Source organism: Pieris brassicae, chromosome 5 (genome assembly GCF_905147105.1).
Source record: "Pieris brassicae chromosome 5, ilPieBrab1.1, whole genome shotgun sequence".
NCBI lineage: Eukaryota > Metazoa > Arthropoda > Insecta > Lepidoptera > Pieridae > Pieris > Pieris brassicae.
Genome location: NC_059669.1, coordinates 4,428,690 through 4,444,467, shown reverse-complemented (window position 1 = coordinate 4,444,467; position 15,778 = coordinate 4,428,690). Strand labels below are relative to the sequence as shown.

At 32.6% G+C, this 15,778-nt stretch overlaps 1 protein-coding gene across 1 annotated transcript; it reads right to left on the bottom strand.

The window, feature by feature from the left end:
- Positions 1-9,601: 9,601 nt before the first annotated feature.
- Positions 9,602-11,539, bottom strand: LOC123709473 (piggyBac transposable element-derived protein 3-like). The gene is made up of 2 exons (XM_045660861.1): positions 11,526-11,539; positions 9,602-11,315 (listed from the first exon to the last, which is right to left on the bottom strand). The coding sequence occupies exons 1-2, from the start codon at positions 11,537-11,539 to the stop codon at positions 9,602-9,604; spliced, it is 1,728 nt and encodes a 575-aa protein (XP_045516817.1).
- Between the last annotated feature and the right edge of the window lie 4,239 nt (positions 11,540-15,778).

Here is a 15,778-nt window from a genome sequence, read left to right as displayed (position 1 = left end):
CTGTTTCTTCTCTGCACACACACACACTGCCACTTTTTTTCGGTTTAATGCATGCCGTTTTTATCACCATGTATACACTATATGAGTGAGTAATTAGTGCACATAGAAAGAAAGTCCATTTGTATAGAGGATTTAAATATACTAACATATCAAGTGTATATTAGTAAATATATACATATAATAATTCAAATTAAAAATATCAACATTTCTTTATTCAATATCAGGTTAAATTGTTTTAGTAGATATTGGAGCCCCTGAACTAAGCCTGTACAGCAGGGTACTCCGCTCCGTATAATGAAATATTGTCTATTGTTAACATAGCTTTTACACATTTAAAGAAAACACTTTTTTACCGGATTGAAGCTATGTATGATTATATATATACACGCGAAACGTCGGGAGAAATTTAAAATTATGTAAAATAATTATAAGTTACTTACCAATAGTTACTAAAATACTAAATAAAGAAAAATAGGAAGCAGAGACTTATGAATAAAATAAATATACAAGTTTACATGGTTGAGACGTTTGTACACACCGAAAATTAAAAATTGTTGAATTATTATAAGTTAATTATTTGAAGTAGTAATTCAGTTTCTTCATAGTTGAGTGTACAAAAGTACTCGGTAAGTATTATTTTAATTTCGTATTATAACTTAGGGTAAATATTAAGGATCCTATTAAGTTTACGGTTTAGCTGACTTGATAGATTAGAAAATTGGCGGTGAGTATATAATAAAAGTATTAAAAATTAATTTTAAATTGTCATTTAGTTTCAAATGTATTATTTAATGTGTGCTAGACAGGCTACTTCTAATAAATTTGCATTATTTGTTTTACAATAATTGTTGTTTGCCATTATGTATGATGATTTGCTATAATAAAAGACTACCGCGTGTTTTATGCCGGCTTTTTCTCTCGGCCTATACCCTCTGTCTTCCTTGCCGATGAGTACGGATGTCTGCATTACAAATTTAATGACTAGGAATAAGTGATACCTGTATCTTATATTCCATAATAAACATATTCTATTTTATTTTAGCTTTTTAATCATTTGTCTGCTCACTATAGCTAATCTTACAGTACAGTTGCCAAAAAGGTTGCTCGTTTAAGACAGAATGTGGTAGACCTTCAATATTTGTATAAGTCTCTATCTTGTTACGCCTACAAACCAAGTTACGTAGCTAGTGTGAAGCTGGGGCGGGAGGGTTACTTCTACTAACTTAAATCTTTGCTAATGAGTGTAATAGTTTGCTAATTTATGATGCTGAGTTCAAAATGTTCTTTGCTGATATTAAAATACAAATTCATTTATGCAATTATTCAAAACAATGTTAATTATTCTGAAACTTTATTAACGTTCCTTTTCAACTTCGTATTAATTTCACTTCGTATATAAAATTATGCATTTTAAAGTTGAGGTTTCATTCGAGTTTCAGTTGAAACGACAATTTATCAACGTTCAAGAACTAGCTGAAATATTTATGTCGGTAGTTTTTTAAGATGGCTTGAATATAATTATTGAAATTTTAATGAATTATAGTATCTTATATTCTATATGCACTATTTAACATACGATCTTCTAATAGCATATACGTAGATATAACTCTCGTATCAATTTGACCAGTTCACCCGTGACACAACTTTTAGGAGATTTTAATTTCCTATTTTTTTTTTATATAACGGGGGCAAACGGGAAGGGGATTCATCTGATGTTAAGTGACAGCGCCGCCCATGGATACTCACATTTCCAGAAGGCTTGCAAGTGCGTTGCTCTTTTGTTGGTCTTTTAGAAATTGGTACGCTCTTCCAAACCATCATGCGATGACATCCATTATTTCGATGCTAGATGCATGCTGAGGCTTGAGTCTTCGAAGACAGCGACAAATGGTGTTTTTTTTGTGGAAAACGCTCAAACTTGTGTCTTCTTAGGGTTGTACTTCTTAGGACGATAGGATTAATTATAATGTGTGCAATTTAGCACTGTAGTTCCACATACTCATAAAAAAAATTAAAAACCTAACTTAGGTTTTTTAACTCTAAAATATAAATTAATGTAACTGCAAAAAATACAATAAAAGTTATTCTAGGTTATTATACTATAATATTGATTTAAATTGTATTTCCATAAAAGATCTAAATGCAACATTCTTCAATTATGTTGAATCCTACATTTTGCAGCCCTCTCAAATATTCCACAAATAATATAAAACTGAGTAGGATTTATTGTCTCTCATAATACTTTCTTCCGGTTACTTCCTCTCGGCTTTCTGTATACATTTTGGGCTTAATGTGGCTTGCAATTTGTAGGAAAATTTGCAGAGAAAAGGGAATTGTTTTATTATTTTCTAATTTAGGAATATTATTCAAGTGGGGAATGTTTGTCTCAACGGACTTCGCTGGATACTTGCGCATTCAAAATTCATAACAGCCGTCTTGCAATTGCGCAGCATTTTAAAATCCTTTGCAAACATGTATTCCTGGTATTTGCTTTACATTTGTACGGAATAAATTTTGTTTAAAGAAATATATATATTTATAAGTAGATCACTATTAGAGTGAATTGTTTGTCGTAATGTTGGTACGCAAATTAGACTTTTATTATTTACTTGCGGACCCGAGAAACGTTGACCTGTCTTAACTATGAATATTAATTTCGAATTGGTATAATAACTAAAAAGTACTTCAGAAACGAAGTGTTTATTATTCTAATGCTTTATGATAAACAACATCTTTTGTTAGTTTTCTTTGTTTTGTTGGTATTCTGCAACGCATTCTGTCAATTTTATGTTAAACGCCATAAGGTTACATGAATAAAGTTTGAATTGTTATGTCGCTATGCAGTAAAAAATATGCTATCGTAACAAAAGTATTCTTAAATTTTCTAATTTTCCGCGCAATTTTCTTAATTTTTTATTTCATAATAACCTTCTGCTGACAATAACAAACACAACAAAAAAAGAATTAGCGAAGTCGGTCCAGCCGTTCACGCGTGATGCCATGGCCAAGGGATTCATTTTTATATATATACATAATTAGTTATAAAAGATTGTATTACACTTAAGAAAAGTATGAAAAACTAATTCAAGCGATATGTTTCGTGCAATAAAATTTCTTATTATTCCCATGCTCAAAGGCCAGAGAAACCACCGTCTACTGAAACAAACTTCTATTATTAAATTTAATTGACGGGTCATTGATGATTGATTGAGCCATTAATTAAACAAGTAACACAGTTAATTTTATAGAATTAAACGTATGTTTGAACTTCACAGTTGAAACATGAATTTTATGGCTTTACCACTTAGCTGTAACAAAATACTCTAAAGTAATAAACAGATGACAATGAGTTAGCATATACTAATATACTCGAGAGATTCCGCTGTATTACGAGGGTGTGATGAGTAATGGTTTTCTAACTAATTGATGTGGACTAAGACTGTTAGCCTTGCGTTGATAGCGTCGTGATATGTACTTAAGAACAGAATAAAACCTCATAAATTACTGGCAAAATCAAAATCCAATTCTTCTATTTGATTAAAAGTACATACATGCTCATGGACGTCACTTAAGCATAAACTTAGACAATCGACAGCGTGATTGACTTATATGGCATAATATGGCAATTGCAATGAAGTATTGTGTATACATATGCAGGATGCAGAATTGTTTTAGAATTCTAAAAAAGGTTTTTACGCAATATTTAACGCCTGTGGTACTGGCGATTAAGAGAATCTCCTCCCATATATCAGCAACTTCCTTTTGACCAAATTCAGCAGAGGTCTTGTCGAATTGTCAATTTTCAACGTATTACTGATCGGCTTGATTCTTTTGCGTCATTGCGCCTCTATGCGTATTATACAAAGTGTGCTATGGAGAGTAGTTTGAGTTGATCCCTCCTGTCTCGTTTTAACAGTGTACCAGGCATATTTCATCGGCATCACCTTGATGGCTATGAAGCCAAGACATGCCAAGACATGAGTCTTCCACGGCTTCCGCTTTACAATGAATTTTCGTTTGCGAACTAACAAACTGTGAAATCGACTCTCGGTGGGGATCTTCCCTAGAAGACCCTTACCAAGTTTAAAGTAAGAAAGGCATCAAAGACCGGCAAAGCACCCACTAAAATTGATGTCCATAGGCTGCGATGATTGCTCATTTATGGGGTTCCGCAGGATCGTTTATTTTACAAGAAAAAAATATTAAAGACAATCAGTCTAGTTTTTAAATATGTGTTTTTTACATCACTTTTTACGTCACACTTTCGCACCACAACTGAATTGTTTCGAAACGTATTCACTTGGAAAAAGAAGGTCGTCATAGATACAAGAAACTCTTTGCGTTACTCGATTTCATTTTACCTTTTTCTTAAGTGTTACAAGGTCACAATGCTTTGAACATCGCGAATAGGTTTCATAATTTTTAAAAGCTTATAATGGATTTTTCTTATTCTTTTATCAGAACAAAGAATAAACCTTTTCAATATAGGAAGCGGATATTTTTTGTATAAATATAATTTTATAGCCCAGCATTGGAATATTAGGTTAAGGACGTGTTCAGAGTAGTCCGTTATATTATCTCTAATTGTAGATTAACGAATCACGAACCTTTATAAAAACAATGCGCAAATAAAATAAACCACTTATTTGAATCTATGGTGAATTTATTTATATTATTCTATTCATGTGTTTATTTTTAACTCTGAGTTCGGTTTTTATTAGTAAACCCCCGAATATATAGGATAAAAAATAAAATTGAACATAACCCTTTAATTATTGGTCGTCTTGATTTCGATATTTCTAATAAAATTGTAAGTATGACGGGCTCAGGTAATATATTATAACAATCCAAACGAGTATAACACCGGAGGCGTTGCTAGTGTTATGTAAATACTGTGACAACTATGCACACTTAGACAAACACCTTCCACGAGCGAGGCTTCCATTGTCCTGAATCAACAGTAATAATGTACTTACTTATTCATAAGACAGGCTACGTTGGGATTTAGACTAAATGTCCATAATTTCACTACATTGTTGTACAAGCGAAATTAATTTACAAAACTTCCAGAAACTAAAGCAAAAGGAATATATTATTTTCGTTATATTCGTCTGATCACAGTAGTGTGAAATATTTGATAGTAAAGTCTGTCTTGAGTATAAAGTGAGGGAAATTCTTCTAATAAAATTTTGTCGTAATTGGTAACCCAAGCCTCTTTGCCTCTTAATTCAAATGCAAAAAATGAAAATACAACCTTTGTGAACAGTGTGGCAAAACTGTACGCTGAGTTATGGTTATTTAAAGAAGACGTAGTTAGAAGTGGTCAAAATTATCCTAAACTCCGTGAAATCAAATAAAATTAATACGTTTTTCGTTACCACTCCCCGCTTTAACCTAGGTTTTACGCTCCCCTGAACATTTGAATCTGCAGGACCAGAACGATTTGAATATTATCTGGGACTATATATCCGAGTATATAGGACTAGGCATAGTATATTTGTTTGTTATTTTTAGGTAATATAAGATTATTACATTACGAGCCATGTCTTTGTCTTTGTGCCACTAAGTGCTAGTTTGTGTACTATAACAAATGAAGCTGTTAAAATAACATCAGCGCATTGATACTAATACAATAATAGTTAGTAGAAGCATCGTAAGGAAGCGTTCAAGTATTACGTCACGCACGCCCTGAAACACGCCGTAACGTTTTTCTGTACCCAATAGAATAACGTTTCATGACCACCCAGTGACTCATTATACCTAAAAGTTATGTGGTGTCGAAAATAATATATAATATAATAACTCGTAATTCAATTGCCGCCCAGAATCGTAAATTCCAAAGCGATAAGGCCGCCAGTTGCCGTCATTTTTATTTAATTATTTTAATTGTTCTGTATATTTGCAAAGAAGTGTAAATAAATAAATTTAAAAGTTTTTAAAGGTTTTAAGTTTAAAATATCGTGCTAAAGATACGAGTACCCTACTCTTGAATTCGAGGGTTTTACAAAATAGTGAGGTACATTGAAGAAGATACTTCAGGTGTTCATCTTGTCTCGTTTTGTCGTGTATCGGATTTTGATTTTAAAGGAAACGTTCCTTCAATGTGAGTCATATTAATTATTAAATTTAACAGACATACCAAAAAGACTTAATAAAGAACTGGTTTACGAAGATACAGAACAATTGTTACTTGTGTTGGTAAGTATGATCATATGATCTTTCACCCATACAGATGACGCGCACTCAAGTTTATAAACTTTTTTATTCCCTGTTAATTTTTTCTTGATGCATATTTTTAATATTTAAGTTTTTGTTCTTTTATTGTCCCTTGGTAGAGTCTGGTCGCCCACAACACAATAATATCCTAGTGTGGAGACTAGCGACTGTAAAATAAAAGTATTCCACTTACTTAAGTCAAATTAATATTTTAGGGGATTTTACCAATGAGGTTAACATGCTGGAATGTTCTTTTTTTAAACTTGTTACCGGTTCACAAATTAAATTTTTTTAACTGTCAAGCTCTTGCAAAACTCAGCTTTATTTACTATGACGGTTAACTGCATTTTTCACTATTGGGAATACGATCGAAATTGCTAAACTGTCACTGCCATCGGAATTGGAAATACAATTGTTTTGATATTATGTTTCTTGTAATGTCAGGGGCTTGTATTTATGATATGCTTCTGAAGCTAATATTAATATGGTGTGCTATCTATTACATAATAACGGGTATTCTATTAAAAATAAGTAAAAAATCATTATCAGTATAAGATCTCAAACGTTTGTTGTGCACAGCCGGTATAGTAATGAGATTATTATTGCAGGCACTACATTAAAATTCCTTAAAATGTTTTTATGATGTTGGCGTGAAAATTGTGACGATAATCGCGATATATTATGAAATTGCAATATTGATTTTCTGTCAAGGCCAATAAATTTTAGTAACGCAGGAGCAATAGTCAAACTTCCCCATAAGCTCGAAGAGTATCGAAGTTTTGCTTATAATGTGGAGGCTTGAGACCGAGCTTACCTAATATAAAATCTTAGTGCAGCAAGCAGCAAAAGTAAGAATCTCACTAGAATAAGGTAGATAAATCTTTATTTAAATTATTTAGAATTTTAATTTCGTTTAAAAAAATTAACTCACTTTTGTTGACTTCCTTTCTTCCTTCCTTCCTTTAAACCTATCTTAAGCTCCTTAAGTGAAATTCATATAATAATATTAAAATTTATGTTACATATTGTATAAGAATATGCGTATGAATAATGGATAATGCGTAGGAATGTGGTACACATATTTCTGCATCCGTTTCATTATCCAATTAGGTTTTTATGCCATGTTATCGCTTTTTTCATCTTATTGTAGGGTATGCTGGTTTCACGACGATTTTCTTCTTACGGGAAGTGTTAATTGCGTACATAGAAAGAAAAATTTGTGTTATCCACACTTAGCCGCTTGCTAACACTGCTCTGTACATAATTAACATTAATATTAATAAAGCTTCGCCGTTATTATTTTAGCCCTGAGGAAGGTCCTTTACAAATGGAAAGAAAACAGAAAATTAACAAGGTCGTACTCGTATTAATTAATTGGCTTCTCTCTCAGAATAATCTTCAAGAGAAATGATCATTCCACGGGGACGTTGACATAATTTGATTACAAGTTGACTTCCAGAAGTTTGATCTACGCACAGATCTGTGAACAGTCAGTCAGTTGTAGAATGATTTTTGGTATTTGTATGGCTTTCAGATGTGTACTGTGACCTCTGCTTTTTAACCATACATGGTAATTTATTAATACTTGATTAATCTCGCAATTAGTGCCATTTTAGTAAGATTTCGAATTAATTTTGTAATGATTCGGAGTGTTTAAATACTCATTATTTCGGTCACTAAGTTGCGCATTATGTAAATTTACTTATTTTATTTTTGGTCTCAACATCACCCATGTTAATATAAAGGCAATCTGATACTTATGAAGATAGAAAGGAAACACGTGTGAAAATGACGTGAGAACTTAAGGAAACGCAACGGATAGCCAGATCCATCCATAAATGCGATAAAGTCGGAAAAAGCTCTTAAAATGTCATTTAACACGATGTACACTTATAAACGTCAACAAATTAATTGCCAGTTCTTAAATCAAGGGCGTAGAACAGACGAGAATAACGGCATCGTTACACTTACCAACAGCGATTGACATCCGGACGTTAAATGGTAAGTTGTACCACGCGTTGCCTAAATTGCGACATATGCGTCGACATTGCCACTACGGATATTATGAGAACTACATCGAATTTACAGTACAATCGTCTAAATATCGCTATCTATATTAGAAGTTACATAGTAGCGGTGCTGACAAAAAACTTCGCACCGCATTACACTGTAATGAAAACAATGTGCTAAGTATAAAGGTGTATTATAAATTAATTTTGAAACGTCATGAATTTAGACGTGTGTTAACTTCGAGGGGAGTTGTAAACAATGTCTATTTGACGGGAATTATGGTTTGGAATAATATAATATTACCTAATTTTATGCGTGATTAACACCAAATAACATCACCGACTTCTTACACAGTCCACAGTGGGTGGTGATTGGGAGTAGAGAGAACTTTACTTTGCCTAAATTAATAAATAATAAATAAATGGTTTATTTGCAAAGTCTATCTAAAAGTACCTCTTGTACACTTCGATCGATTAATTATAAGAATCCCCACAATCAGTCATGTTAAAATATGCATATATAATAATAACATTAACATAATGTCGCAATTATAAGGGAGTTATTTATAATTGTTGTCAAACTTATGGTCTAAATATTCGCCCACGCTATAGAGATACCTTGTTTTTAAAAATGTAATAGTCAACTAATTATGTTAGTTATTTTTTTTAAATAATAATAATTATAATAAAATTTTATTTTATTTCCAATCATTACAAAAGTAGAATTAGATTTGTAATATAGATTTTATACATTTTTTTCTTGTTATCCTAATATCCTTCCTCAAAGTCAAGGCCTTACACCTTTTTCCAAATATCTCTTTTTCCATTTGCTCCATGGCTCTCTATCTCCATTCGCTTTCTGCTAACGCGTCTATTTCCTCTATCCATCTTTTTTTGCGGCACCCTCTTCTCCTTTCATCTTTAAAGTCCACCTTTTATCTGTGCATCTGCTATATATACCCCGCCCATTGCTACTTCTGTTTGGGCAAAATCTAATTACTGTCCTGAAATTGGTCTATTTAGTAGAGAAATAAAGAAAATAATGTCAAGTTTACGAAATGATAGAATTAATGATTTATTTAAACCTGGTAAATTTTACCCCAGATAAGCCTGAAACTAAAATTTTCTGAAAATTTTGAAAAAAGTTACATTATTTAGTTTATTAGATCTTATGCAACATAAAAAAAATTATGAAAAAAAAAATTAAGTGTAAGGCTTTCAGGGAAACAGCCGTCCTATATGTAGGACAGTAGGATAATAAGAGGAATTAAAAGACCATTTATGACAAAACAGAATGTAATCAAAAAGTGTAGTTTATTAGATAACTATTGATTATATTACCCATTGTTATATGTAATTTACTAGATTAACACTATTTATGAATGATATGTTTCAAAACACTTGACACACACTCCAACATCACATTTCTTGCAACGTGTCAAACATTTTTTGTGACATTGACGACAGTGTGTTTGCTTCGATTGAGGAATAACCAGATGATTCATTTGGTCTTTACGACTATCAGCATGTTCATGATGGGAGGGTCGGCTAGGCCCTCTTTTGGCATTTTTTCTGTTTGATTCAATCAAAGCAATTGCTACCCTTCTGCGAAAGCCAAGATGATCCAGTTTTCCATGATTTATTTTATATAACTGCCATGCATTATGTTCGGCAAGATCAATCATGTGTGTGAGCAACGGCATGTACCATTTCTTACCTCGTATACCAATTCGGTAATGTGAAATATTTTCATCAGACCGATCCACTCCTCCCATATATTTGTTATAGATGGACACCATATGTGGTTCTTCTATGACAATGTTTCTCTTTTCACTTTGTGAGAAGCGTTTGGCAGATTGTTTAGGATTTATTCCTACAGCATTAGAAGCAATACTGAATATATTATTGTCATGCCATTTAGCAATAATGAACGTGTTGTCATGTGTCGTTCTGTAATCGACAGCACCACGTTCCTTTTTTTTCAGTAATTTCGATGTAATCAGAGGACAACTAGATGTCCTGTTTTCTCGAACTGTCCCAGTGCAACGAAGGCCTTTCTTTGTTATCTCTTCCAGCAAGGGCGTCCCAGTAAAAAAAATATCAAAAACTACGTGGTAAGGAAGGTCGAAGCCACGTGAAATCAGCACATCGCAAAAAGTGAGAACAACGCTTGCACCCAGCCCCGATTCTTTATATATTGGATTGCACATAGTTGTAGCACCTTGGTATGGTTCCATCCATAAAACATACCCTAACCGTGTAGCACCAACCCAAGCTTTGAACCCGTACCTAATAGGTTTACCTTTTATGTGCTGTTTGCAGCCATGTCTACCATAGTAGGGGATCATGGCCTCATCTACACTGTAATGCTCTTCAAGAGGAGAAAACTCTAAGAACCTTTTATTTAGAAGTGTAACTAGGGGGCGTACTTTTGTGTATTTGTCTTGCAAATCCAGATTATCATTGACATGAAGGTGGCGAAAAATAAAGTCAAATCTATCCCTAGTCATAGCCGAGCTGATCAATTCATTCTTTGTATCAGGGGAGTTTTCCCAATACATTCTTCTACGGGGGAGCCATGAATAACCACTAACCAACAATATGCCGATGAAACATTTCATATCTTCAGTGGTTATGTCTCCAGGCAAATTCTTTTTGACAGCATATTTATTGCTCTCTGACACCAACAACGAAATAACATCTTCATCTAAGAAGTTTTCAAACCACTCAATTGGGCGCTTATCTTGGCAAGCGCCTTGAACATCTGGCCAATTCACGGGATTTTTTGCCAAGTCCCGTTTTCTCCATGCGTAGGTACGCCTACGTTTAGTTCGACCTGTAGAATCAGAAGGTTCTTCTTCTGTATCACTCACCATAATCTGCCCTTGAATCATTACTTCAGCCGGTTGAAGCAGAATGTATCGTGGCAAATTATTCAAAGTTACATTATCTTCTTCACCCGAATCTTCGTCAGTGAGACAGTCAGGATCAACAGGAGGAGGTAGAATACATATCAGTCGTTCTCTATAATCTTCTTCATTATCAGAAACATTTTCTAAAGCATCTAAAATTTCATGCGCAGCTAACGGTCTGTAAAGAAAAAGTTGTATTATTGTACTAAAATCATGTATATTATCCTACTGTCCTATATATAGTACGCTAGTATTTGTAACAAGTTATACGTAATTTATTTATATTATTTTGCTAGAATATTTATTTAGTACAAAAGTTAAGGTTATCAACTAGATATTAACACAGAAAAAAACAACTCACTAGTAAAATATAACTTTTTATACATACCTGTCATTTGCCATGTCTGCAACGCACTTTTATTACACACTTATAAGGTAAAATATAAGGTAAAAACTGTTAAAATAACTGTCTTTTTATTTTTTCTAATAAAGCTGATACGTTTCTTACTGCAAATCATAAGACTAAATAATCTTAGATAAAGAGGGTATTCTGATATTTTTTTTTATTTCTACTATCCTAAATATAGGACAGTAGGCTTATCTGGGTTAATTAAGTTAAAGTCACAGAAGCAAGTCACAAAATGTGTCTACCACGTATATTGTGACTGTTTTCTGTATATGTGTGGTTTTCAGCAATTTTCGTGTTTAAGTGTCATTAATTTCAATAAGCTTTAGGAATTCCAATTTAAATCTCCCATTGGTTGCTTTTCACAAAACATATTGTTAGATTACTATTATATAAAGCTTAAAATCGCTTGAATCGTAAATTTAATAATTGCAAAAGATTGAGATGAACGTACACGAAATAATGAGTTCACCTTCTTTTAATGAGTTTATATTTACAAAGACAAACTGTCTGGAAAACGCAAATACAATAACGATATTTTAATTTGTTTTCGTATTTTCAATTTATTTATTTGATTTGTTACGTTACATTATGATGATATCTTTTGCGTATTTTGGAGATTTATTTACTAAAGAACACCGCAATATATATTTTTTACTATATTTATTACAATCTATTCTAACATATCTGACAATTATGGTGAACATAAAATTTCCAAAAAATTATAAAAAGAAAAAAAGAAAAGAACAAAAATGTTATTTAACCTTTTCGTCTAAAGGGGTGCTTCATAACGCTTTTTTTAAAATAGATCAGCCCACTACCAAATATAACAAGCTCTGAGTAATTAGCATTCATTATCTAGACAGGTGCCTTAACTGCTAGGTTGATTTTTACAGAAGGAATTCGGATTCTATCATTCTTTAACCTTGGGAATTAATAAGGAACGACAATGTTAACAGGTTAAAAGGTTACTATCTATATTCAAATTGATCTCGATATTTTAACCCTGAGGTAGTGTGTTGACAGAAATGGTTTTACTTTACTCGTGAGCAGTGGCTCGTGAGATGAAAACAGCGTGACAAAATGTTATATGCCAAAAATGAACGACTTAGGTTAGGCCCAGATTTAGAAACCTAATGTTAGTGAATAAACACTGAATTATTAAAATGTGTTAACGTTTATGTTGTTAACGTTTGATACTTTTAATTGATTTATAAATGTACCCGGATGTCTCTGTTTAAAATGTACGGTACATTTTATGTACATTCATATATGCCAAAAATGAACGACTTAGGTTAGGCCCAGATTTAGAAACCTAATGTTAATGAATAAACACTGAATTATTATAATGTGTTAACGTTTATATTATTTACGTTTGATACTTTTAATTGATTTATAAATGTACCCGGGTGTCTCTGTTTAAAATGTACGGTACATTTTAAGTACATTTATATATGCCAAAAATGAACGACTTAGGTTAGGCACATATTTAGAAACCTTATGTTAATGAATAAACACTGAATTATTAAAATGTGTTAACGTATATGTTTTTAAACTTTGATACGTTTAATTGATTTAAAAATGTACCCGGGTGTCTTTGTTTAAAATGTACGGTACATTTTAAACAGGGACACCCATTACATATCTAAAATATGCGACGTATTTAGGTAAATTAAGTAGAATTTATTAAGCGGAAGATAGCAATCCTATGAATTTGTTTTGGCCCGATTATAATTTCGCGCTGAAAATGCAACTGGAGGCTAATGTAATAAATTTGAGCTCTCGTTATTCGGCGGTCTGATTTATTACTCGATTTTATTAAACCGGTTTTTGCGGTTTTAAATGTTCATTAATTTTGTTTAAATTACCATGAATGGGTTAGAGAATAACTGGAGCTGGTTCTTGTGCACTTTATTTCGTAATTGTATTTGATAATTATTTATCGATCATGTTCTGTAATAATTCAGAAACGAACGCGGGATTTATGTCCGTATACTCTTTAGACCCTGAGACTCGTTTCTGAATTAGTAACACTGAAATATGATTCGGAGGTACTGAGTTTGAAGCTGGCAATAATTGGCATTGGTGAGTAAAGACCCTTATACTTTCATGAATATTGAATATATTATTAGTGTAATGTCTGTTACTGTTTTCTTGTTGTCTGAACACAGTTTTGGCATACCACACTTTTTAGAAGACCTCGTGTAAATAGCGCTAAAAGAATGAATGAATGGTGAACGGAAACTTAATAGTAGTTAATTCGAAAATCAAATTTAGACTTGCTTTAATTAAAGGTTTTGATAGTTTCGAATATTCAAAGTAAGAATCCCATATATTTTTTTATAAAATAAATTGTTAAATGTACCTGAACAACGATGAATAAACTTATTTGTTTTGCATTTCCGGTAATATTTTGTTTGGTTCGTTTAAAGTTAATGGCTTGCGCCGAGATCGATATGAGAATATATTTTTATTATGAACGTAAAATGTTCAGCTCATTTATTCCTTAGCGTGATGTGAAACGGAAAAACTGGAAAATCTTCGAAGAAATTGTTGTACACATATTATATTTATTATTATTATGTCAAATTTATCGGAATAAATATGTTTGATTATTGAAGTAGCAATTAATTTTAGGGTTTCTTTTGGTTTTGAGAAACGATAACGAGACAATATACAGTTTATTTAAGCCACTAATTACTGGAATATAGGACACATGGACATAATATCAATATCCTTCTGGTTAATAGATTTATTTTAAAAGAAGATTTTCTAATTGCATTGGATAAAATGTATAGACGCACAGTCACTTTGGATTTCTACAAATACCTACTCAGTATAAAACATTTCCTAGTATTCTGTTACTAACCGACATCAAACAAAACTGAAGTCGGTAATCAAATGCGAGCTACCAATACCCATGCAAACCTATATAAATTTCTAATTCTATTGTCAGTCTGACTGACTGACAATAGCAATAGTTATTTTAGCATGTAGGCGACAATTATTATTTATCATCATTATCAATAAGCGATATCTATTGACGCACATACACTGCGGTTGTCTAATCTACGATTTCATTTCTACTTATTTAATCTCTATGTTTCAGAAATCTCTATGTTTTTACTGATTACAGTAGATAATTGGTCCGTAACAAACGTGAATCATTAGACAACTATAACAGTAATAAAGGAAATATTAACTATAACATATGCCATAAACAGATATAATACATATTTAGTAAAGTTAATTTGTCAAACTACGTATCAACTGCTTCATTCATTCCACAACAGTCCTAAGTAAAACAAATATGCCGTTTAGATACTTAATATCTGCTTGGAATTTAATTCATCTTAATATTGGAGTATTATTCTGGCCAATAACTTCTTTATGAGGTCATCCATTAATGTAGGTATGCTAATAGCAGTTTTAACGCCAATATGAACATGCCTAGAGGTCGTCAGCCAATACTACCCCTCACGGTGTGTCGCTTCATTTATGTCTGGGCTTTAGGTTTCTCTACCTGTGTCATGATTACAGGCTTTTACTAATAGGCAAATAGGGGATCAGCCTTCAATGCACGTCACACTTTTTCGACGTCTTAATTCCGGTTTCCTCACGATGTTTTTCTTCTCCGTACGAGCGGTGTGTGCACAGCCGGGGATCGACCTAAGAGCTCAGGGAGTCGCACGCTAAATTCACTCGGCCAAAGCTGCTCAAACGCCAAAGTTGGCCAAAAGCTAAAGTTAATTAGCCTTAAGGTTCGTTTTAGGTATGTTTAATACTCAGGGCCCCTGAGTCTTTGTTCTTGTTCACTATATATATAGTATCGTAATAAAATTCGTTTCAGAATAGATGAAATATGAATTCATAAGGCTGTTTTTATTGAAAAACGATGGTCATGAACTGTGCACTGATTTAAAAAATGATTTGTAAACGTGAGGAACATCTATTAAATTATAAATGCTTCTGGGTTTATACAAATATATCTTTGGATGTAAAACAAAGAAGACGGGTCACTGAACCCAAAGATCATCAAGATGTGTACCCCATGATCCGCTGCCCACATGAATACTTGACTAATAGCTGAATTATTAACTAAAGCAGTCAATGACATTTTGTAAGCATTATAATTTTTCCCATTAAAAGACATGATATAAATGGATCTGGCATGTCGCGCATAGTTCTAGACAAACAAGATTGAACGAACTGGCACAGTTGGTCAGTCCACTCGA